This window comes from Danio rerio, chromosome 6 (assembly GCF_052040795.2).
Source record: "Danio rerio strain M-AB ecotype USA chromosome 6, GRCz13ab, whole genome shotgun sequence".
Taxonomy (NCBI): Eukaryota; Metazoa; Chordata; class Actinopteri; order Cypriniformes; family Danionidae; genus Danio; species Danio rerio.
This window is the reverse complement of record NC_141026.1, coordinates 58,138,627-58,163,910: the sequence shown is the minus strand read 5'-3', so window position 1 is coordinate 58,163,910 and position 25,284 is coordinate 58,138,627. Positions and strand designations below refer to the sequence as shown.

General features: G+C 33.7%; 3 protein-coding genes across 6 annotated transcripts in view; 2 read left to right on the top strand and 1 right to left on the bottom strand.

The window, feature by feature from the left end:
• The window catches only part of slc12a5a (solute carrier family 12 member 5a), a 2,560,186-nt gene that overhangs the window by 438,669 nt on the left and 2,096,233 nt on the right, over positions 1-25,284 (top strand). The gene's annotated exons all lie outside the window — the stretch shown is intronic.
• Positions 1-25,284, bottom strand: part of rtf2 (replication termination factor 2) — a 65,187-nt gene that overhangs the window by 28,495 nt on the left and 11,408 nt on the right.
• Positions 3,242-17,294, top strand: gcnt7 (glucosaminyl (N-acetyl) transferase family member 7). 2 transcript variants are annotated; one of them, XM_087258217.1, is made up of 5 exons: positions 3,242-3,450; positions 6,684-6,818; positions 11,123-12,124; positions 14,037-14,132; positions 15,134-17,294. In XM_087258217.1, exons 3-5 carry the CDS (start codon positions 11,158-11,160, stop codon positions 15,379-15,381), a joined length of 1,311 nt encoding a protein of 436 aa, XP_087114343.1. In that variant the 5' UTR covers positions 3,242-3,450; positions 6,684-6,818; positions 11,123-11,157; the 3' UTR covers positions 15,382-17,294. The 2 variants fall into 2 exon arrangements, with proteins under 2 accessions (XP_087114343.1, XP_087114342.1); XM_087258216.1 differs by lacking the exon at positions 6,684-6,818.

The following is a 25,284-nucleotide window of genomic DNA, read 5'->3' as shown; positions in this document are numbered from 1 at the left end:
CTTTAAATCATCATATGAGCCATAATTCATAATAAATATATGACTATTTATTCTGACATACGTTTAAGAAAGATTTCTATTCATATTTTTATATGGTTGTTATCTGGAAATAACATACCTTGGAATGTCATGATTGGCCAATCAGAATCAAGTATTCCAGAGAGCAGTTTAACAAAGCCTAATGCAAACTTTCATTTTCTATGAACTTCATAAGAAATTGCATTAAACTTATTTATTAAGTAAATAATAGTGAATCGGACACAATGATGGCTTTGAATGAACAGCAAAAATAAATGTAGACCAAAAGCCAAACATGATGAACAGAGAGACAGGCATTCAGCTTCTGCTTTTGTCTTGCACACAGACACATAGACAAGCCCTAATCTCTATAGCTGATCAGCAAATGCTCAGGCCATCGCACAGCTCTCAGATCAGCTCAGGTCTTTGGGTCTCTGCACTCTAGCGATAAAAACACATCCATCTGGAATCATATTTATCTAGAAAGCAGGCAGTGGATGGACAAAGGGGACAGGTGGTGCAGAGAGAGCAAACAGAGATCATGAAGGTAATAATGGAGATGAAAATCTGCAACACGTCTACTGAAACCACACTACATCTAGCTGATGCGATAAAAATAACGTGTGAAAAAAAATTGTCTTAAAGGGTGACGAAACACCAAAACACCTTTTTTGAGCTGTTGACAGTCGTATATGTGTCCCACACTGCTAAAACACTCTTAGGACACCTATAGTTGTTTTTGCGTTATTTCAAGCAAATTCGTACTTCCGGTTTGAAACGAATTTTGGAAGCTGCGTCACGGCCATGACATAATAGCATGTATTCCAGCGTGCAGACTGGACGTCTGTGCCAGAGTGTGTCTTATTACGTCTTACAGTGTGATGCATTAATGCATGAGTAAGGCTTGGTTCAAACCAATCAGCACGCTCTATTGTGCAACTTCATTAATATTCATTAGTGTCACAGTGTTTAGACAACAGAGACGCCATGTTGTGTCGGCAAAACAAGCGTGAAGTGTTGCTTTTATAGTTTTATAGTATTGCTTTTATAGTTTGCTGCAGTTAAGTTTTGTTTTCATTTTCTCTCTGTGAGAGCGCAGCTGGAGTCACGTGTGGATTAACAGTGTACGCGACGATCGACAACAATAACTTACGTGTCTAAGGAGGATTATTGTTTACCTGAGTGCAGTTCTCATCTGCAAATGCTGAGATCCAGATTCGCTTGTAGTCTCCTCTTAATAAAGACGCGGCTCTAGTTGCTGGTGATTGTCCTGTCTCTACAGATTGGGTAAGTGAGCGACCAGTGCTCTTTGTTTATTCAGTTTGTTTGTATCGAACTATTGCACCGAGTGTAAACATGTTAGCACCACAACCAAACTTTAACCTTGTGTAGGATTTTCACCGCATTTTGTGACCGGAATAACACACGCGGCTTTCTGACACTACCTGCCGTGTGCATCTAAGTTTCCGGGAAATGCTGAGGGTGTTTTTTTTCTCTCATTCGCCGTGCGGTATCAAACATTACTTACAGCAGTTCATCGAATCAAATATCAAAACAGAGTTAGACACGCCCACTTTTCTGACTTTTTCCAAAGTAGAGGTGTGAAAACACCCTGCTGAAACGAGGTTTTTCATGGACCTTTAATATACATTCTTAATTATATTATACACAATTCTGTCAATGCATATAGGTTTTAGGGTTTGGCGATGTCGACCAATTTGGCATTGTACGATGTCTAATGGGAAACATCGCAATAGACGATGGCCTCGTCGTCATAGGCGGAGGTGAATTAATTATTTATGAACAGTTAATTATTTCATAACGAATTCATTATTTGTAGCCTACCCTTTTCAACTACCTGACTCGCATGATCTTTATTTTACCCATAAACATCTCATAAATAAATAAAGATAAGTTGCACACAAATTACCACCTGTCAATCACTTTTCTGCAGGAGGTTGGTCGGTAAAAACGGTGCACAACGAACCATATCTGAGGTTTTCACTAAAATTACTAAGTACAAGTGTGAAAGTGAAAGACTGAAGCAGTGTACTGACGCTGTGACACGTTGACACACCTGATTCAAAAGAAAGAAGAGTCGTTAGATAAAGACAAGATTAACCAAAGATCACCTTTAACAACTATAGTAAGACGCGATCCAGCGGTACATCCTTGATAAACTGTCCGACATGCACTGCTCTCTGGAGCTCACTCAGACGAGTGCATGACAGTGTGCGTGTGGTCATGTGATGTGCGTTTTCAGTGGACGGAGGGCTGTTCAGAAATGCTAGCTAAAACACGGTGTGGATGTGGATCCTTTTCATTCTAAAATGTCATTTTAAAACAAGGACGTATTAGTGTAAACAGGGCCTGAGTGTGTATTTTTGCTGATTAACTAAATTACTGATTAAATGTAATATTTAAAGTGACATTTAAAGGCTTAACTAGATTAGTTAGGTTAACTAGGCAGGTTAGGGTAATTAGGCAAGTTATTGTATAACAGTGGTTTGTTCTGTAGTCTATTGAAAAAAATATAGCTTAAAGGGGCTCATAATTTTGACCTTAAAATTATTATTTTTTTTAAATTAAAAACTGCTTTTATTCTAGCCGAAATAAAACAATTAAGACTTTCTCCAGAAGAAAAAATATTATCAGACATACTGTAAAAATTTCCTTGCTCTGTTAAACATCATTTGGGAAAAAAATAAAAAATAAATAAAAAGGGGGCTAATAATTATTTATTTAATTATGCATGTATTTTAATAATTATTATTATTTAAATACTTTAATTAAGTATTTAAATAATTATCAACTGTATTTTGACTGAAAAATGGAGAAAAATATTCATGAATTTATGTTGAGCACTGTAAATGACTAGCCGACAAAATTTCAGTCCATGAATGAGATTAACTAATAGTCTCAATTAGTAAACAAATACATTCTAATTCCCCAAAGTTCAAGGTAATCTGCACTAGTGGATAACTCTAAACCTGAAACCACCTCAACCGGCATCAAACCAGTTCTGCTCAACACCATACAGGTTCTGCGACTGGTTAGGATTGAGCATAAAAAAAACAGAAACTCAAAACTTCATGACAATGCTATTCTCTTTTGATAGGAGACCCGGGAGTGTCAAAAAAAGAGGTGTAAATGCTTTGTGCTTCTTCAAGCTCCTCCTCTTCTCTCCTCTCCTCTCAAGGGAGGTGTAACTGAGCAGCCGCTCGTAGGAGCAGATCACAGCAACAACAGCACAAAAAAAAAAAGAGAAAAGAAATTCACACACAAAGCAGAGGCTTTCTCTGATGCACTGACGCTGGATTTGGGCTCACTTTATAGACTGAGGTCATGTGGAAGTCAAGACTCCGAGAGACGCACATGTTTGTGAATGTTTAATCTGGTTTCCCATTTACAGGAGCGGACACGAGCTGAAAGGTAGGCAACACGTTGATTTTATTGGGCTGCGCTCAATGTTTATACTTCAGAATACCAAAACATGTGGAGTGGAAAGCCTGTACGGAGGATTAGTTTGCCATTTAAACACAAGGGAAATACTGAAATATAAAATGTCAATGAAATCAGGATTTTTAAAATAAAAAATATTATAATAATGCAGAATTTAGCTGGTTAAACATTAACATGGAAGATTACAATCAATGTACAAATCCAACAGGTTAAATCTTGGTATTAACAATTTGAATCAAACAGGAGGAGTAGAATAGCATTTCTTTATTTTGATCAGTGATGTTTTGTGCCTAAAAGCTCTTAATCAGGTTGATCATATACATATTTTTAGACTTTCGTGGCCGACTTTGCCCTTCCTGTTTTAGAAATTATTACTAGAAATATTGATAGGAAACCTGTTGAAGCTGAAAGTCTTCATGTTGGCAAATAATCAAACAATACAAATCTGCTGCTCTTCAAGCTTTAAGTTTCACAGAAGTTTTACAGGCTTCACCATCTTTTACATTGAGCATATACTACAGTTCACAGCCTATGAGACTGAATCAAGTGTCTTTTATGACACAGGGAGATTATTTTATATTCAAAGTGACAGGATAATAATGTCATGTTGTGATGATTACTTCAAGCTTAGCTTGATATCAAAGTTAGTCAACAATTTGCTTAAATACATCAATAATCGATCATTAATAGACACTGTTGATTTATGCCACATCATAAACATTTTTAAACATAATATTACTGTCTCTTTTCTAAAAGCATGTTAGCTTTTAATGCACTGCTTAAAAATCAATTTCAATAATTAATTTAAATTTTTGTTAACAATAGAGTTTCTCTGGATGTACATGATTTATTAGTTTAAGTAAAATGTCAATACTTGTTTTGCTCTCTATATACATTTAAAGACAAAATTATCAGCCATCCAGTGAGATTTGTATTCTTTTTCAAAGATGCACCAAATATAATTACTTATAGGGGGCTAATATTTAGGCATAATGAGCAGTTTCATGGTTTAATGTGGTTTGAAAAAAGTCAAGGTTTTAAAACTGCTAAAATAATTTATTATGAAGTTCCTAGGGTATACATAAAGTTTTTTTTTTTTTAAATGTGGGTGTTTTTTCAATGTGTTATGAAGAAATTTGTGCTTTTGAATGAAATAGGTCAATGATTTATTTTAATTATATAGCCTGACATGTTTACTGTTCCAGAATATACTGCACAAAAAAAACTAAGAGAATACTTGGAGATACATTGTGTTCCCTTTACTTTTTGAGCAGAAATGTTTCCCAAAATAAAACATTGTTTTCAATGGAAAAAAAAGTTGTTTTATACCCAGACATTTAAAAAAGAACATATTTTAGAGCGGTAATCACAATAACGTTATACCGTGAAACATTTATCCAAGGCAATCAAGAAACTTTAAAGCTTTATTTTTATTCTAATATATATATTTTTTCCAACCAAGAAAAAAAATAAAAAATAACACTCCAAAAGACAAATATAATAGGAAATACTGTGAAAAATGTCCTACTTTCACATTTAGTCATTTAGCAGACACTTTTGTCCAAAGCAACTTACAAATGTTTCACATTTGTAAATGTTTTATGTTTTACAAATGTTTCCCTGCTCTTATTTCAAGCAGGGATAATACTATTTAATAACAAAGCAAACCACCTGTCACAAAAATTTCACCATAACCACATACATTCACAATTTTCATGAGTAATCAGAGAATTGCTTCACATGCGTTGACTTTTCAGGTGATCAAGTTTGCAAGGGTCATTTATTTATTTAATTTTTCTGCAGTTCTGACAGTCATTTACCATCTATTACATCTAAAATACAAGCGAGCATCAACTCGCCAGTCTGTGCTAAAAGATGAGAGATTAGAGGACTTAATGGCCACTAATTGTAGACTTCTCGTGGTGTTCTCACTTTATCAAGCTGTTCTGCTAAATATAATTTTAACCATGTATCTCCGGAAATATATCACTTACATTTAAAACCGAAATGCATTAGTCAGAGGTAGAGAAATGTGCCCTTAAAATCTATTTGCACGGGAACAGCATATCTGCATGATCAAGCAAATCTGACTTCCCATGTTATCTAGAAACTGATGATAAATACAGTTCTGTTCCAAACCAGTAACCAGTCTCACTTCCTACATAGGCAGCATAAGAACTAAAAAGAAATCTTACAATTAAGTATTTAAAACACCACACAAGGGGTGCGCAAACTCGGTCCTGGAGGGCCGGTGTTCTGTAGATTTTAGCTCCAACTTGCATCAACACACCTGCATGGAAGTTTCTCGAAAGCCTAGTAAGAGCTTGATTAGCTAGCCCAGGTGTGTTTGATTGTGGTTGGAACTACAGATAGGACACCGGCATTTCAGAACCCAGTTTGGGCACCCCTGCACTACACATAAGGATGAAGCAATGCTGTATGCATAGCACATGTTGTGCACAAAAGTTACACCTTTGAAAACTATTTAACTGATGCTAAAGTTAAATGACTAAATGATTGATTGATGATTAAAACAATAAATAAAGTAGGGCTGCGCGATATTTAAAAAAGCAGATATAGCGATATGATATTTAATTTTTCTGAGATAATTATTGCGATATGAATACTTTTTCAAAAGATAGTTTGAACATCATTATTTGACAATTTTCTGGGGCGTCAAAAAGTATTCAGGTACAGAAATGTAATAATTACAAAGCAAAGTATGCTTTACCTATTGCATTTTACTCATTTCTAGTCCAAATATCTAAAAATTCTTAGATCACATAAAATATATTTTTACAAAAACGTTGTTTTGTTTGTTTTGGAAAATTATCTGATAATGGGTATGTATCCATTTAAATTTATATTTAGAGGTTCTGTATTGAATACTTTAATTTGAATGTTGAATTGAAAAAAAAAACACATTTATACAATGGCTAACCCTTTTATAATGAGTTTTTGACAATTCAATGTTCATATAACTTCATAAATATTTTTTTTTCTAGAGGAAAAACATCAAACAATTTTAAATGAGTATTTATTGATTATGATTTACTTATTTGGATATCAGATCTTCCAAAATAAATAACCATGAATTAAAAAGGGTAGTGTAATATTTAGTATGTTTTCTTTGACTCATTCATTCATTCATTCATTCATATTCTTGTTGGCTTATTCCCTTTATTGATCCGGGGTCACCACAGCGGAATGAACCGCCAACTTATCCAGCAAGTGTTCACACACTACGGACAATTTTAGCCTACCCAATTCACCTGTACCGAATGTACTTGGACTGTGAGGGAAACCGGAGCACCCAGAGGAAACCCACACGATCGCAGGTAGAACATGCAAACTCCACACAGAAACGCCAACTGAGCCGAGGTTCGAACCAGCGACCTAGCAACCCTCTTGCTGTGAGGCGACAGCATTACCTACTGCGCCACTGCCTCGCCCCATTATCAAATGTAATATTTTTTAATGCTTTTAAGACCCCGCAGGTACTCTGTGAGGTATTTAATTAACTCATACCTTCAACACGGAGTTCAAAACTCAGATGAGTAGAATTAACTTTTAGTCAATTTTTAATTAACTACACTCATTTCATTTGATACAGTTGACTAGGGATGTAACAATATTGTAAATACCGTCATACCGCAATAGTAATTTTTTTCAATATTACCGTTGGCGGATGACTCAATAAAACTATATTTCTGAGAAAAGTTAGCTTAGGCGAATGAAGTGAACGGGAGGTAGCGGGAACTACAATTCCCATCAGCCTAGGCGTGGCCATCATCTTTTGCGGTCTGTTGTCACTACAGATCCAGTAATGCGGAAATGGAGTGTGCTGCTAGTAGCGGGGAAGAAAAAGAGCTGGAAATGATTGAACCTAAAGCGGGTTTTAAATCGGATGTGTGGAAGCATTTCGGTTTCTTTCTAAAAAGATACGAAAAAGGAGAAAAGGTGACAGACAAAGAAAAAAACAGTATGCAGGCACTGCCAGACTGTGGTGAAATATAAGTCGGGGAATACGACTAAAAACAGTCATGGGGACTGCAGAACACAGCACACTTGTTAGATTGATGCAGACATTGACTTGTACCACAAAGAGACCTCTATCTCACTCATGGCTTGTCCTCTCAAGTGGTGGAAAGACAATGCACAACGTTACCCACTGCTGTCAACCTTGGCTAAATCATATCTCTCTGTCCCAGAAACCTCAGTCATAAATGAGAGGTTTTTTTTTTTCTGTTGCAGGGGACATGCCCAGAGATCCCAGCTTTTACCAGATTATAGTTATATGATAATTTTCCTTAAAAAACCCATCTCTATCTAAGTGAGTGAGTGATTAAATGTTGAATGTGCTGAGTTTTCAACAATACTAAATTAAAACTTTATTTTTTTATATGGTTTAATAGTTTTTTGTTATTAAAGTTCCTGTTTCGAAACTTACAGATAGATGGCTAATTTGTATGTCATTGATATGTTCAGTGCTAAGGTAAATAAACACTTTTGGCACTTTTTTCGAGTCTTTTCATTAGTTTTGTTTTTCCTGTAAATTATTCAATAAATACCGTACCGAGGTATTATCGTACTGTGAAATTCTGATACCGTTACATCCCTACAGTTGACGGTTGGGTTTTACAGTGTAATAAAACAAATCCAACAAGAGAATTACTTGAACGATATATAAAATCTGTATCTATTCCAACTTTTGACCTGAAACTCTGTCGCACTTACTGAAACATACAGTCATACAGCTCTACTGTAAAAATAATATTAGTAAAAACCCATTGCATAATTTTTACAATCCTCCAGAGGCTTTAAAGCAGAAGAGATGTAGATAGCAGAGCCATAAACTTCAGCTAAAGTGTAACTAACAAGTCGCGCAGAATACATGCTGCATGAACCTGTCAGAACGGTGTGTGCTTTTCATTCTTTGGGTGACAATGGGAAACGCCAGCATGTTATAAAAGTCCCAGAGGGTTCATTAAAGAACTTACAAAACTGATATCAAAGCTCCTTTGCATCCAGCAACTGGGACCTTTTACAGACCTCGAGGTGAATGAGGATCTCCCGGGTGCTATTAAAAAAACACCCGGGAGTTCTGGAGCATGTAAAAGAGTGAAAGGACAGAGATATATCCAGGGGAGACAAGACCGAAATATGAAGACAATGCTCAGCACTGTCAAAGTGTGTACCGAGGGACCACATCACTATGCGTCACTATGAGAGATACAAACCCTCACGAGACACCTTGGTTAAACATACAAATATGTTTATACGTTTACTTTATGATGTGAATAGCTCTGTCCATGATTTCACAACACTCATCAGATAATGCATTAAGTAAACTTTAATACTTGACGTGATCCGATTTTACGTGACAGATCACAAGTGACAATCCACTTTTATGACATTGATCCATAGCTTAATTAATTATTTGCATCAGGAAATTTTGACTAAAACATCAACAGTAACAGTGTTGGGGGTAATGCTTGCAACACAAGTACGTAATAATATTACTTTTCTGTTACTTTTAAAAAATGAGCAATTTTTGAGTTACTTTTTAAAATGTAATACGAGTTACTTTTTAGTTTAATGACTGAGTTTTTAAAAATAAATTGCTGAATTAAAGTGAAAGTAGTCACAATGAATCACGCAGTCAATGAGAGAATGCGTTCATTATTTTGAACTCATCGTAAAAAAAAAGGAAAAGGGGATTATAGTTTCAATGGTCAGTGATTTTACTGAAGACAAATAGTATTAAAGTAGCAAACACATTGCTTTAAACTATCAATAATCTGTATACGGCATGTAGAGCTCTGGGCTCATGAAGTTTTCAGATAAAATTATCCTACAATATTATTTTTTATGCGTTTTTTTTAAAGGTAAATGAAGGTTATACATTGTGTTGTTAATTGCAGAGCTCCTCTATTAAAAATTGAAAGGGAAAAAACAAGTTCTGAGAGATCAAGCCTCAGTCAGGTAATAAAAAGTGAATTAAAAGTAACTCAAAAGTAATGTAATGCATTGCTACTTAAACTAAGTACTGAACTAGTTACTTTTTTGGGGAGTGACTCAATATTGCAATGCATTACTTTCTAAACTAACTTTCCCCATCACTAAACATCAATATAAAGGAATTTCTTCAAATAAATTTTTTGAACACTTATCAAACAGTTGAAATCAGCCCTTTGCTTTTTTCATTATTAAAATATGTGCCAAATGATGTTTAACAGAGCGAGGACATTTTCACAGTATTTCCTATAATATATATATATATATATATATATATATATATATATATATATATATATATATTTTTTTTTTTTTTTTTTTTTTTTCTGGAGAAAGTCTTATTTGTTTTATTTCGGCTAGAATAAAAGCAGTTTTTTTATTTTTTAAGGACACAATTATTAGCCCCTTTAAGCTATCATTTTTTTTTCAAAAGCCTACAGAACAATCCATCATTATACAATAACTTGCCTGATTACCCTAGCCTGCCTATTTAACCTAATTAACCCAGTTAAGCCTTTAAATATCACTTCAAGCTGTAAGTGTCTTAAATCTAGTCAAATATTATTTACTGTCATCATGGCAAAGATAAAATGAATCAGTTATTAGAAATGAGTTATTAAAACTATTATGTTAGGAAAGGTGTTAAATAATTATTTTTCCATTAAACAAAAATTAGGGAAAAAATAAACAGGTATATAATATATAGGTATATATACAATTTGTTTGGAACCATTTTCTTTAATACAACTACTAAAAAGCACATTTCACAGTATAATAACTTGTAATTTATGTTATAATAATGATATTTTACTACATATACAAGTATACAAAGTAAACATACAAAGGAAAACAAATGCTGTTCTTAGATTGTTTTTGTCTTGTTTCTAATCAAAACATTTTAAAAATTCCAGACGTGCAAAAGATATTGTCTTGTTTTAAGGGGAAAAAAAGTCAAAATGAAGATGAGTTTTTCCCTAAAAAAATAAGAAGCATTTTCTAGACAAGCAAAAAAAATTCACTTGTTTTAAGAAGTTAAATTGCCAAAATTAAGTGAGTTTTCACTAAAATAAGCAAAATAATCTTATGTCAAAACGAAAAATACGATTATTTTGCTTACACCACTGGTAGATTATTTTGCTTATTATAGTAAAAAACTCGATTTTGGGATATTACTTCTTAAAATAAGTCAATTATTATTATTATTATTAAGAAAATCAATCTAAGTTAGAAAAGGCTTTTTTTTTTTTGCAGTGTAAAGAATGAACAAATTAAGATTAACCTAGTTTAATAAATGCTGTAATATAGGCATCATCAAAGATATCTAATGCAGCTAGTGTAAATGCAGAAATATGAGATGAAAATAGTAATGAAAAAGAAACCACAGGAACATGTTTACATTTTAATATGCACTTAAGCAGAAAACTTTAAACTAATTTCTCAGATAATTCCTTTTTTTACTTCATGATGCTGTATGGACTGTGGACTGCGTGACTGTATGTGTCTATATTAAATGAAACAGTTAATTTCCTGTGTTAAGGAAGCTAATTTAATGATTAACAGAAAAGGAAATGTTTATTTTTACAATCTAACCACCTGTGATCATTTCCCTCTTCTCTGTTTCCAGGAGGTCTGTAGCTGCTTTTCAGATGTTGGACTATTATGGTCCAGCTTGAGAACACCAAGTGCAGTTTTCTCTTCTGCCTTGGAATTTGCACCCTAATATGTTCTGCAATCTACCTTAAAGCCAAAGTGGCTAGTGACCCTCTTCCTATAAATGACTTGACCACCCTATCCCCAACCCCACCACCACTACCACGCCCACCATCCAACACCTGTGACATTCTTCCACCTGCAACACCCGGGTTTAAATGGCAAAGAAAAGACTGTGAGAAAATCAGCTATCACATCCAACCAGACACCAACTGTGATCTACTGCTGTCCCAGCTGCATTTCATCACAGCACCGCTGAGCAAAGAAGAAGAAGATTATCCTTTGGCTTTCATCATCACCATACACAAAGAGCTTGCAACATTTGTGCGACTCCTGAGAGCCATTTATGCACCGCAAAACGTCTACTGCATTCACATCGACCAGAAAGCATCAGAAAAATACAAGTCGAGCGTCAGAAACCTATCCAGATGCTTCCCAAACGTTTTCCTCTCATCGGTCAATGTAAAAGTAACCTACGCAGGCTTTTCCCGTCTGCAGGCCGACATTAACTGCATGAAAGACTTGGTGGAATCTCCAATTCAATGGAAAAAGGTTATAAATTTGTGCGGTCAGGATTACCCCATCCAGACCAATTTGGAGTTGGTGCGGTACATGCAAACTCCTGAATGGAAAGACAGGAACATGACACCGGGAATCAAGCAGCCGCCTAGTATGAGGTACAGGACTGCATTTCAGTATGTGGAGGTAAAAAACACCCACGTGGCTCAGACTGGGAGAAAGAAGGGACCACCACCGCATAATTTGAAGATTTACTTCGGGACGGCTTATTACTCCTTGACAAGACCGTTTGTGGAGTATGTCCTCAACAACCCAGTGGCCAAAGACTTGCTGAGCTGGTCTAAAGACAGCTACAGTCCAGATGAGCATTACTGGGTGACGCTAAACCACATTAAGGGTAAATCACCTTTTTTATATAAACAACAATACAACAGTGAAAATCACTGAAGGAAATAAGTTAGTTTAACTTATATATTTTTAAAAAGTTACTTTGACTTAATGGAAAAGAGTTATGTTAACTCATAAACTGCTTATATCAAGCAGAACTCATACCGACTGAGTTATGAATGAGTGAATACATTTTTTGCTTTAACTTAGCTCAATGCTAGAAGCACCTAACCATCTGAGTAGATACAGTATGTAATTGTTAATAGAGTGATTTCTGAAGGATCATGTGACTCTGAAGATTGGAGTAATGAAGCTGAAATTCATCTTTAAAAAATCACTAGAATACACTTTTTTTGTTAAATTATAAACTTTTTTATGGTAAAAAAGAAGTTTTATGGTAAACTTAGTGTTTAAGAAAGAATTATTATTAGCCCGACTTAGATTTTCTTCCCCCTTTTTGTCCACCATTTCCCAAATGATGTTTAACAGAGCAATGCAATTTTCACAGTATGTCTGATAATATATATATATATATATATATATATATATATATATTTTTTTTTTTTTTCTGGACACAGTTATTTCAGCAAGAATAAAATCAATTTTTCATTTTTTAAGAACCTTTTTAAGGTCAAAATTATTAGCCTCTTTAGGTTATATATTTTTTTCGATTTTTTCACAACCATACAGGACTAAGGACCAAAGAAGAAGATAAATATATATATAGTTGAAGTCATAATTATTAGCCCCCTTTAGATTTTTTTTCTTATTTTTTTAATATTTCCCAAATGGTTTTTAACAGAGCAAGGACATTTTTACAGTATGTCTGATAATATTTTTTTCCTTTGGAGAAAGTCTTATTTCTTTATTTCAGCTAGAATAAAAGCAGTTTTGAATTTTTTTAAAAACATTTTTGGGACAAAAGTATTAGCCCCTTTAAGCTATTTTTTTTATGTGTATACATATTAACATATTTTTTATGTATATATATATATATATATATATATATATATATATATATATATATATATATATATATATATATATATATATATATATATATATATATATATATATATATATATATATATTTCAGATTGTACCGCATACTAGCATATCAGGCAAGCAGTACAGATAAGACTTCACAATGCAATAGGTCATCCTTCACCTCATCTCAAATCAGTTCAAAGTTCAGTTCAGTATCTATAAATATACCTGTAAAATGTTCCAGTTGTCTTATCACAGTTATCAGATCTTTTAATGTTTGAAATGTTATTATTTCAAATGACAGACAATGATTAATAACAGCTTTTTTGTCAAATGTAATTTATGATGACAAATGTCTATTAAAAAAATGTCTTCCGATAGGCTATGACAAGATGACAATAAAGTCATCAAACCATAACTGTGACTATATTGTGATGCAATATCACGGGTGAAAAAAAATTATTTACAACGTAGATTTATTAACTGCTGTGAAAGTATTATGAGGGTTCGAGTATTTGATTGTGGATGTATTATGAGCGTTCACCTATTTGTTTGCCACATATCAAAAGTTTAAATCCCTCAATCAGAGCTTTCTATTTAAAAAAAAAAACCTGATAAATTTCAAGCGGGATATATTACCCAGCGAAGGGCACTTCAGAGTAAAAAGTACATGCAAATAGACAATCAAATTGATTATTTAATTCCATTATATTTAGGGTTTGCTGACAAACAAGACAACACCTGAACAGTCATTTCATTAGTTTCGTCCTCACCTGATAACACAGTATCAGTGTAGTCATTTATCGCATTAAAAGGCTCTTGACTCACTGTTATTTCCAGTAAACCAATTCAGATAAACAAGCTTTGGTAATAATAACGATGACAGGAAGCATGTGGTCTCCGAATCATAAAACCGTTTTTCCATGTTTACACAGAAGCACCAGGCAGCAATGTAGAAGGAGAATGGGAAGGTAATGTCCGCGCAGTCAAATGGAGTGACCAACAAGGAACAGCACATCAGGGTTGTAAAGGTACAAGCACAAACATTCCTACAGTAAAATATAGCATTTATTTCTAGGGTTGGAAATTTTAGGCACCTTAAAAGTGTGGGAATACTTCCTTTTCTTTTTATTTCCATTTTAATTTTACTACTCAACAAGGTCACTATGGATATATCATTTAAGAAGGTTTTTAATTACATAGTCATTTTAAAGTAATCACAAATTAATGAATAAATCAAATAATTCTACCTTTTAATCTTTTTTTTTATATCATGTCACGATCTGAAAGTGCTTATAGTATCGCAAATATTTCCAGAAAAAAGCAGTGAGGATTTTCCTTATCCCTCATTTCATATTTTAGTCAGCAGCAAAGTTCTGATTTTTGCACAGATCTATTTTACCGAATCAGATTTTTCCATCACGTTAAACACGTAATCAACTATATTTGCATTAAATTTCAATCATAAAACACATTTGGAGATGCAAGTGCATTTATAAAAAAAAATTACATTTATATTTCTACCAGACACTTTTATTCGTAGCAACTTAAAAAATGGAGAATAGATAATGGACAAATCAACTGAATGAAATGGATAAATGAAATAATAAGCAACAATAAGTATACGTAATGACAAGTCTTACTTATTTTAGCATTGTGTGTAGCTTTTTTTATTATTAAAACAAACAAACAAACAAACAAACAAAACAAACAAACAGGTTAAAAAATAGATAAAGAATAAATAGGGAGAGCTATTGTTGGAGGATTAAGTCTTCAGGTATTTCTTAAAAATGAGCTACGGCAATCATTCCACCATGGAACATTAAAGTAAAAAGCTGTCCAAGTGAAGAGAGAATCATAATGCGTGAATCATTTTTTTCCTCTCGCCCTTATTTATTTCAGCCTGCAGACAAGCCCTTTGCATAGTCATCATGTTATCAACTTATCAGACAGTTTTTTTTTTTTTTTGGTTTTTTTTTTTATGTAGACATGTTCCACTCTTACTGATGATGAAAACTAATTGTGTCCGCAGGACAATACATCAGAGGTATCTGCGTTTACGGGATTGGCGACCTACCATGGCTTATTGAAAAAGAAAGCATGTTCGCTAATAAGTTTGAAATGGCAAGCTTCCCAGAAGCACTGGACTGTATGGAACTGTGGCACAGACATAAAGTTCTCCAGCAAGCAACTGTTCCCATTCAACCATCATGGCATCTCACCACAGAAGTGGAAGTCGTAAACCGCACGCTCATTCTAACACCAGGAGATTGTGTCTGACTGAATATCACAGACATTCAGAAGTTTACAGGCTAGCTGGCATCTACACGCTACAGACAAAACCACAAATGAAGAACATCGCAAAATCAAGTTTCTCATGTAGATAATATTTTCATAAATATTCCATTTCAAGGCTCGCAAAATTTCTAAATCCCTAGTAGTTTTTTGGGCAAGAACACTTTATTGTTTTTAGTAACCTGAAATAAGTGTAAGTGGCCCGAATAGAAAATATATTATTTATTAAATAAAAAGAAATACACACATTTACCAAATAAATAATAAATAAATAAAAGTTGCATCCATATGAAAGTTCTACATTTGCATACATTGCATTGATTATAGGCTTTTTTTTAAATAACCACATTTTATTTAATTATTTTAATTCATTAATTTATTTACTTATTAATTGTCTCTAAAAAATCATGTGAAAACCTCCAGGCAGAAAAATTATATTCAATATAATTACCCAATTTGTGAGAGAATGCAAAAGCATTAAAGTAATGTTTATTTTCCTTTTTAAGATTAATTTTAGGTAGCCAGACTGGAAAACAAGAGCGGGATGTCGGGCTAGCAGTTTTGCGGGCCCTGCAGTTGCATGGCACTGCAGCTTGTGATGTTTAAATATTGAAAACTTGTGAACGCTGAAGATTTCATGAGTGCGGAGTAAATTAATAGATGTAATGTTAATAGTAATAGACAATTTGGTTTAAGTATCATTTCCCAATGTTAACTTCTGGCTTATTACCTGCTTGTTATGAAGTTATTGGCTGTTTATTAGTATTTATATAGTATGGTCTTATTCTACATCCCTAATCCTACATATTACCATACTATATTACTATTAAGAAGCAGCAAATGAGTAATTTATTGAGCTAAAATTCTTAGTTATATGCTTGTTCATAGCAGAATTGTACTTTTAAATAAAGTGTGACTAAGTTATATTTATTTTATTTATTTATATTTTGCACTGATATTTACTAAATTAATAAACTGTAGCTTTATAAAGTTGTATGCTCAGCAAAATACTGCCGTTAATATTAAATTATAAAACAATGTAAAGTTTTTTTAATTATCTGTGAAAATAAAATAATTTAATTTCTGTATGCATTTAATAAAGAATTACGCAAATACATAAATGAAAATATAAACAAACTTTTCCTTTAAAAAGAAGTTGTAAGTAACCAAACGTTTTGAGTTGTTTTTCACTGCACACCATTACAGCATTTCATTGTACAGCTGTCATAAAAGCAAGTTGCATGTTTCAATATGTAAATATTCATGCAAAAAGTGATGTATTCTGCTTTAAAGAAGTCTGTAGTCAAATTTTAAATGCAGCACCATTTATTTTGTTTAGTCTTTGTGCTTTTGGTCATTGCTGTCAACTGTATTTGATCAATGAAACATAGATCAAGCACTTTTATTTCCACTGTGGTCTTAATAATATTAATAAATGTGTCACCTCAATAATCCGGAACAAAACAAAATGGACCAAATGTGAATTAAAGGGCACCTATGATGAAAATCCTCTTTTGTAAGCTGTTTAGACAGAACTGTGATAAACAGAACTGTGATAGAGTGTCCACTGACATATTGGGGTTATATAAAGACAATAAGAAGTATCTTTTTCTTTAAATTTAAGTTAATATAGGATGCAAATCTCTTCAAATTTGAGGCCGACCGCAACGTGATGTAGGAGTGTGGTTTCCCCATCCATCGTTTTGATTGACAGCCATGTATTAACATGTCTCTGTAGTAACATGTAAAATCATATCAACAAGAGAGGATGTGCGCAAGGCAACTGGAATTAAAAGATCTGTTCAGCTCTCTGTGATCATCAATCATTATGAAATGTGATCAAGATTGAGTTTAAAATTGTGCATGTTTGTAATAAAGTAAGGACAGTAAAATCGCCACAGCCGCATATCTGTACAATTATAAAAGACATTTTAATCTAGTTTTGTGGACATTAAATCAGGTTTATTTTGTACATTAATATAACAAATATCCATACAGCAGTGGACATTAATGTCTATCCTGTCACATTTGTTGTGCAAAAAGTGCAAAGTTAAACGCACGTACTGTGTGTGTGTCTGTGAACTTTTTAATAACATTGTGTGTGACTCATCGTCGCAGAAATGCTTGAATTAACTCCACAAAAAATGCATCAAATAATCATTGGGAAAGTTCTTACAGTAGTATTTCTCACAAATGTTATATGAGATCTGCTTCCTTTGCGTCTACACGGGAGTTTCACCTAGCACTTTGAACAACTCTGTCCACACTTTACCGCTGAAAATGTACATCACGGGGCCACACACGCACGCACGCACACTCTCTCTCTCTCTGGCTTGAGATTCAGCGTAAGTGGACGTCTGAGCTTTAGGCAGTTATCTACTCAGATGAGAGCTGTGCACGTCTGACTGCTCATCAAGAATCTACCGCAGGATCTCATTTCACTATATTTCTTAAACGTGATATTTAAATAATCTTGTTGTCTATCCAACTACATATTCCTCATGTTTTTGAATCTATTACATGTTCTCAGGTAAAGTGTTTTGACTAAGTGCAAAGATAAGTTAATATATTAATTTATGTAACCGTGTACACTGATTCTGCACATTTGACTGATCGCTTGCCTTTTTTTCCTATAATGTACAAACTTATTGTATTTTATACTTTAATAATGGCTATTATTGATTACTAAAACTGATATTCAGCAAAAGAGAGGGTATGTTTCGAATGTTCAATAAAAAGGAGCCAGTGATGTTATAGGCTCCGTTTTGTTATAAATATGCATACAGTGAAGATGACTTTGTAATTAAACTTGCAAAACTGGCTAAACTGTGTAGGTTACTTAATATTGCGGAAAAAGCAACGATCAGACTGCGACTGTCTGCACCCAAGCCTCCGTTTTCAGATGTCTGTTTCCCCTCATACACATTAACACGGAGCAGCAGCTTTAAAATGAATACGGCCACACTGTAAAAAATAAATCTGTAAAATTTACGGTAAAAAATGGCTGCTGTGGTTGCTAATACTTTACCGTTAAAAATAGGGGGTAAACTACCGTATTCCATTAATTTATAGAGGTAATATGTCTGTATTTTAAATGACCAACATCTTCTTATCTTTTGTTACACAGTTAGAAAACCCCAGCGTTGTGTGGATGGATGTCGTAACTGTAGCAAAACTTATGCATTTTCAATGACAGGCACATAGGCACGGTGGGCAGGGAGTACTAGCATTAGAGGCATAGGCCACAAAAAACAGATACAGTGTTCAGAGCAGAAAATTCAATATTCTGAAGGCTATAATAAATAATCTGATGGGTGTTTTGAGCTGAAACTTTACAGACACATTCTGGAGACGTAAAAGACTTATCTTAAATATTGAAAAAGGGGTAAAATAGGTGCCCTTTAAGATAGATTGAAATGAAAGAGGAACATATAACAACCACAAACTTTTACAGCATGGCAAAGGTTAAACGGGTAAGAACTGTTCACATAGAAAAGCTCCTTTTTGCTTTTTATTTTAGGCTTTCGGGTGAGTTCAAGCCTGGTGGCTTTCCCTGGAGTTAAACACAGTGAAACATTACTATTCAAAAGCCAGACGTGTGTAACACAATACATGACCGCAGGTTATGATTAACAGCACCTGGAATAGTTAAACATTTGCTTACAAATGGATAACCATAAGGGGGTTATATTCTATATTCAAATCTTGCTAAATGTTTGTCCAAGCACAGCTGACTTGTTTACGCCGGTTTAGATATGATAACAGAAGCTTCAGGATGCTGTTTGCTCATTTCCGCCTTAATACTGGAATACATTGAGACAAATGTCACAGAGAAACATTAGCTGGCTGAGTCTGAAACCAATTAGACAGAGGCAGAAGACTGAGAGGTTAATGATTCACTACTGAGAGCCAGAGACATGCATGGCACACGCATTAGCCATGGCTAAACTCGGTCCAAATCCTAATTGCAAACAAACCCGAAAAATGCACCCATCAAACTCAGGCACCCGAGTAAAAAACTGGACATAGAAAGATCAAACCAGAAATGCTGACTGCTTAAGCACACAGCTTATCTTTCCCTATGATTATTAATCCACATGCTCAAATGGACCTGACAAGCTACATGTAAATGCAAGGAGAGTGAAATTGATAAATAAAATAATTTTTAGTTATTTTGGGGTTGTTTCTGATAATGATTATTAAATATAAATCTATATTTATGGTTGACGTCAGAATTATTAGCCCGCCATTGAATTGTTCCATTTCAAATATTTCCCAAATTATGTTTAACAGAGCAAGGAATTTTTCACAGTATGTCTGATAATATTTTTTTCTTCAGAAGAAAGTCTTATTTGTTTTATTTCGGCTAGAATAGAAGCAGTTTTTAATTTTTTAAATACCATTTTAAGGACAAAATTATTAGCCTCTTTAAGCTAAACATTTTTTTTCAATAGTCTACAGAGCAAACAATCATTACACATTAATTTGCCCAATTACTCTATCCTGCCTAGTTAACCTAATTAACCTACAGTAGTTAAGCCTTTAAAATGTCACTTTAGGCAGTGTAGAAGTGTCTTGAAAAATATCTAGTCAAATATTATTTACTGTCATCATGGCAAAGATAAAATAAATCAGTTATTAGAAATGAGTTATTAAAACTATTATGTTTAGAAATGTATTGAAAAAAACCTTCTCTCTATTAAACAGAAATTGGGGAAAAAATAAACAGGGGGCTAATAATTCAGGGGGGCTAATAATTCAAATTAACTCAAAGACAAATATATATTTCTCCCAACATGTTCCAACTGTTTTAAACCATTACATTGTTTAAATCATTAATATATGTTAGGTCCACTAAAGCAGTGGTTTCCAAATTTTTATAACTCGTGGCCCCTAAACCAAACAGATGAGTTATCGCAGCCACCCTGAAATGTTTTGAATGGACCTGCTATTTGCGGCAGGTTAGTACTTTGTACAGAAGAAGTCTTTACTGAATAAACTACCTATGATTTTAATAAATTTAAAATGAACGCAACAGATCATCAAGGTTAAAGAGATTATGGATATAAAAGGAAAACCATCATCCTGGCACTTGGCAGATACCATAAGCTGGTAGAATGTCAAGAGATCAGAAGCAGGCAGAGAGCGTTCAAACTATTTTTTACCTATTTAGGTTTGGTCTCAATACTGCACAACGTCTATGTAAAAAATGCACATGTACAGGTGACCTTGTTGATGGTAACTACAGCAACGTCGGAAACCACGATGCATGCACCATGGTCGACTGGATAAAGCGCTTTCATTATGGGAGAATCAGGCATATGTGTGTGGCGATTCATCACTCGCTGCTTCTCGAGTGAATGGTTGTAATGCGTCATTGCTTCTGCGAGTTAGATAAATACCAATATTTAAATCTTTGAGCCTTTTTATATCAATGTTTTTACATGGGCCTATATCCATTTCCCAGGACTGCTGTAGATAATTTTGAGCAATTTTTAAGCGGGTTTTAAGCATCTTAACGCTCGCACCATAGTTTATCAATAAAAGTATTATCTTACTTCTCAAATCTTGGAGCGGGTTCTGCTAGTTCAGGTCCCGAGATAAGATGAGTAGTTAAAGCCAGCAGAGACCTAGGGCTCTATTTTGACGATCCATGCGCAATGTGTAAAGCACAGGGCGCAAAAGCATTAGGGGCGTGCCGTGTCAGAATCCACTTTTATTATTTTAAGGAAAGAAAAATGCGCTTTGCGCCGTGGCACATGGTCTAAAAGGGTTGAGCTTATTTTCTTAATGAGTTATAGGTGTGTTTTGAGAATAAACCAATCAGAGTCTTATCTCCCATTCCCTTTAAGAGCCAGTTGTGTGGCGCCATAAGCAGATTAGCTATTTACATGACGTAAAGTAAGTGGAAGTGGAAAACTGAGCATTTCACTAGCAAAAAAACAGTAAAACAGAGCATCTGCAGCACGAGAATGAGAGATAAATTATCTACTTTCATTTTCGCTCTCGCGGATAGGGAAACCTTGTACACACAGACATCAATTAGCCTATAAATAATAAATTTTGTTTGTTAAGTGCAAAGAATTGCTTCAAAACTATTTTTAAATTCAGTTCTAATTTCCAGCAAACAAATAAATGAACAATAAAAACGAAGTGTGTTCAAAAACCTGAGTTATATCCTAAAACACATGCTGTGCCCCATATGGTCTGAAAACTGACAGGCGGGCAAATCTAAGCTTGTTTTTAGTAAAACAAATATAAAAAATCATATTATAAATAATAATGCTATTTTAACAGCTTGGCGCAAAACGTCAAAATGACTCTTGCGGCGGGTGTATGATAGGGCCCCTAATGTTATGAGCACTGGGCATATTGACATGTTCAGCAAATACAATAAAACAAAAAGTTAACTTAGCAGGTTATTATTAAACCAAACGAATAGTGAACAAATCATAATGACTTCTTATTTATTTCTCATTACTTTAAACATTACTTGTTATTTCAAATATTAAATTATGACTAGACATTTTTACATTTATTAAAATTTTTATTTCTAATAATAACAGCTGGCAGCCTACAACCCTGCAATACACAAAAAAACATAAAAAACAAAAACAAAACAAAAAAACAAAAACAAAACACACAACTCACAAAACTAAAACAAAACACAAAACAAAACACCCCAAACCAAACACAAAACAAAACAAAAACAAAAATAAAAACAAAACAAAAACAAAAAACACAAAAAACAAAACAGAAACAAAACAAAAAACACAAAACAAAACACACCAAACAAAACAAATCAAACCATACCAACAAAACAAAAAACGCAAAACTAAACAAAAACAAAACACCAAACCAAAACACAAAACAAAACACACCAAACAAAACAAAAAACAAAACAAATCAAACCAAACCAACAAAACAAAAAACACAAAACTAAACAAAAACAAAATACCAAACCAAACCCAACCAAAACACAAAACAAAAACAAAACACACAAAACAAAAACAAACCAAAAACTAAACAAAAAGAAAATGAAACAAAAAACAAAGCATTTTGGAGCTCATATTTGGTGTATGAGAATGGAGAAATTGCAAATAGTTTATCCGAGTATCATTATAAATATATTATTTATAATATAATATAATTGATAACTTCCACCCCTAATATTTCTAGCCGGGTTTTTATAGTAATAGCATCTTACTTCAGAAAAGGTATTACATTTCCGGCGCTCACCTATAACACTAATTAAACAAGAAAAGTTAAGGATGGATGAATTGCAGAGGATAATAAAAATGTGCACTTAGTCCTGCTGCTTTATTTATAATATACATAGAGCACTTGTGGTCATTCAAAAGTGAAGGCGTAAAAATTGCATCTATGCATTCAAAGCCATTTCATTCTTTTGCACATGACAGCGGCTTCCTCATACATAATTATTAGCCCCCCTTAGAATTTTGTTTTCTTTTTTAAATATTTCCCAAATGATGTTTAACAGAGCAAGGAAATTTTCACAGTATGTCTGATAATATTTTTTTTCTTCTGGAGAAAGTCTTATTTGTTTTATTTCGGCTAGAATAAAAGCAGTTTTTAATTTATTAACACCATTTAAGGACAAAATTATTAGCCTCTTTAAGCAATATATTTTTCAATAGTCTATGAAGAACTATAGTTGTACTATACTGTAACTACAGACGAATCAGCCATATCCATAACACTCTGAAGCAGAAATCTCTTGCAACGTGAACATGTCCATCAACTTCAAATTAGGTAATAAGCAAGCTAAACCCAGGCACAAAAAAGCAGTATGTGGATTCTAGCAATGCCAAACAGACAATTCCTTGATGATAAATGTTTGGCTTTGAACAGAAACAGATCCATGTAGAAACTGAATGTCACAACATTAATATGTATTGTAAAAGCAACATCTATCAACGAACAATTCTCCAAAATTGTAGCAGTTATTTGTATAGAGTTTCATGTATAACTGACATTAGAACCAAGATCTGTTTATTAGTTTACGTTAACTCGCATCTAAACGTACCAAATACAGCTTTTATTTTTAACGATGTTTAAGTAAAATGTTTAAATTAACATTAACAGGAAGCATTTTCACTGTTATCTGCACAATTATCATAAAGTAAACAAACGAATTAACCTTCCACTTTTCCCCTGGTTATTGATTTTCCAAGTATTCAGGAAGATCATTAGCATATAGCTGTTGTAACACAAAGACAAACAGATAAGATGCAAGCAATAAAAGGCCACGACATACAAAGGGTAATGCAAGCATCGAATGTCACCATTTTACTCTGTAAATCAATTTCTAAAGCTGATATTGGCACACCATTTTCACAATGCTGGAAACAACCCAAGTAATCCATACATACAAAGAAACAAAACAAATGTGTTCAGAAATTAAGTTATGTGTAGGGCAAAATGGAATCTGCGCGTGCAGAAATTAGCAGATTTCCACAAATTTTTAGCCCATTGATTATATTTATTTAATTGTTTAAATGTGCGTTAATTTATAATTATTCAGCTTTTAAATTAATTTCAGTAATATTATTGACTAAACTTTTTAGGGACCCCCCCTAAAGGGGCTATCCCATTTAATAAATTGAAATTCAATTCAATAGTATGAAAATGTTCATTTGATTTATTCATAATACAGTTTGTCAAATAATATTTCCAGTCTTTTAGTAGAAATATTATATAACAGACTTGCTCTGTTTACCGAATAAGTGGATCTAGATGGATTTGCATTGTTGAATAAAATTTGGATTTGCAACATAAAAAAAAAAGAGAGCTACTATTTTTCTTTCATATATAAAGTTTTTAGTTGAGATACTCCCATAATAATTCCACATAAATCCACAGATTTGTTTTAACAAAATTCTCAGCAGAAACAGCAAAAAATATCCACAAACCCTGTCTGGCCCTAGTTATGTTGAATTCCCTGACACAGGGAAAACATTAAACAAACGTACTGAAATGTATTTAATTCTACATTTTTACGACTAAAGTTTATTTATTTATTTATTATTGCCAATTGCACGTCTTTTCCTTTGTCCCGCCTTCCTGTTGTTTTTCTGTTATTCCATAGGCTCCCATACCACGTGACCTTGAGTTCTGATTGGCTGCTGATCTAGGAGGCATGTATAAAAAGGATCTTCTGGCAGGGCTCGGGGAGCTCATTTCCGCTGCGTTCAGTGTTTGGAGTGAAGCTCCTGAGTTTCCCTCACCCCTCCGGCCGACGACCAACAACCAATATTGTACTGATGTTCCTCATACGTTAAAATATTTTGAGAGTTTGAGCGTGTAGGGGTGGCCTTTCTTTTTAATTGATTATTTTTGACTATGTTTATGTTTAGGGAGTAAGGTAAGCTTTTTGTATTTTTCTTTAAATAGTAATAGGACATTTAGTGCATTTACTTTATAGATTCTTTTGTTTGTTATTTTGGCCTGTGGTCACCCTGAAGAGATGCGCATTTATATTAACCACATTTTTCTATAATAAATCTATTCATATATATACTCTCAACTGAGTGTCTGAGTTTGGTTGTCGACCGAAGGTAGTCTTTTTTTTTGCATTAAGTTTTTGTTTTGTTTGGAAAATCCACCACCCCAACACATTTGTTTTTCTTCGTTTATTATGCCCATGTTGTTTCCCCTAGACTTGGGGCGTAATATACATCCAGAAGTCTTTAATATGTGCACAAAAATACCCGCAAGCACATATTTGTGGGTTCGAAAAAATGTACACCAGGGCACATTTTCCCAATAAGTCTGTGTTGCCTTTTTTGGTAATGACAGCTTCAAGACATCTTTAGTATAGAGATGCTTGATTTTTCTTAAGAAAGTTGAGAGTTTGCTTAACTGTGC

Coding starts and splice junctions, on each gene's coding strand:
- gcnt7 (XM_087258216.1), top strand. CDS start 11,158: ATGGTCCAGCTTGAGAACACCAAGTGCAGTTTTCTCTTCTGCCTTGGA. Junction 12,125..14,036: donor GACGCTAAACCACATTAAGG/GTAAATCACCTT, acceptor ATGTTTACACAG/AAGCACCAGGCAGCAATGTA. Junction 14,133..15,133: donor AGCACATCAGGGTTGTAAAG/GTACAAGCACAA, acceptor TTGTGTCCGCAG/GACAATACATCAGAGGTATC.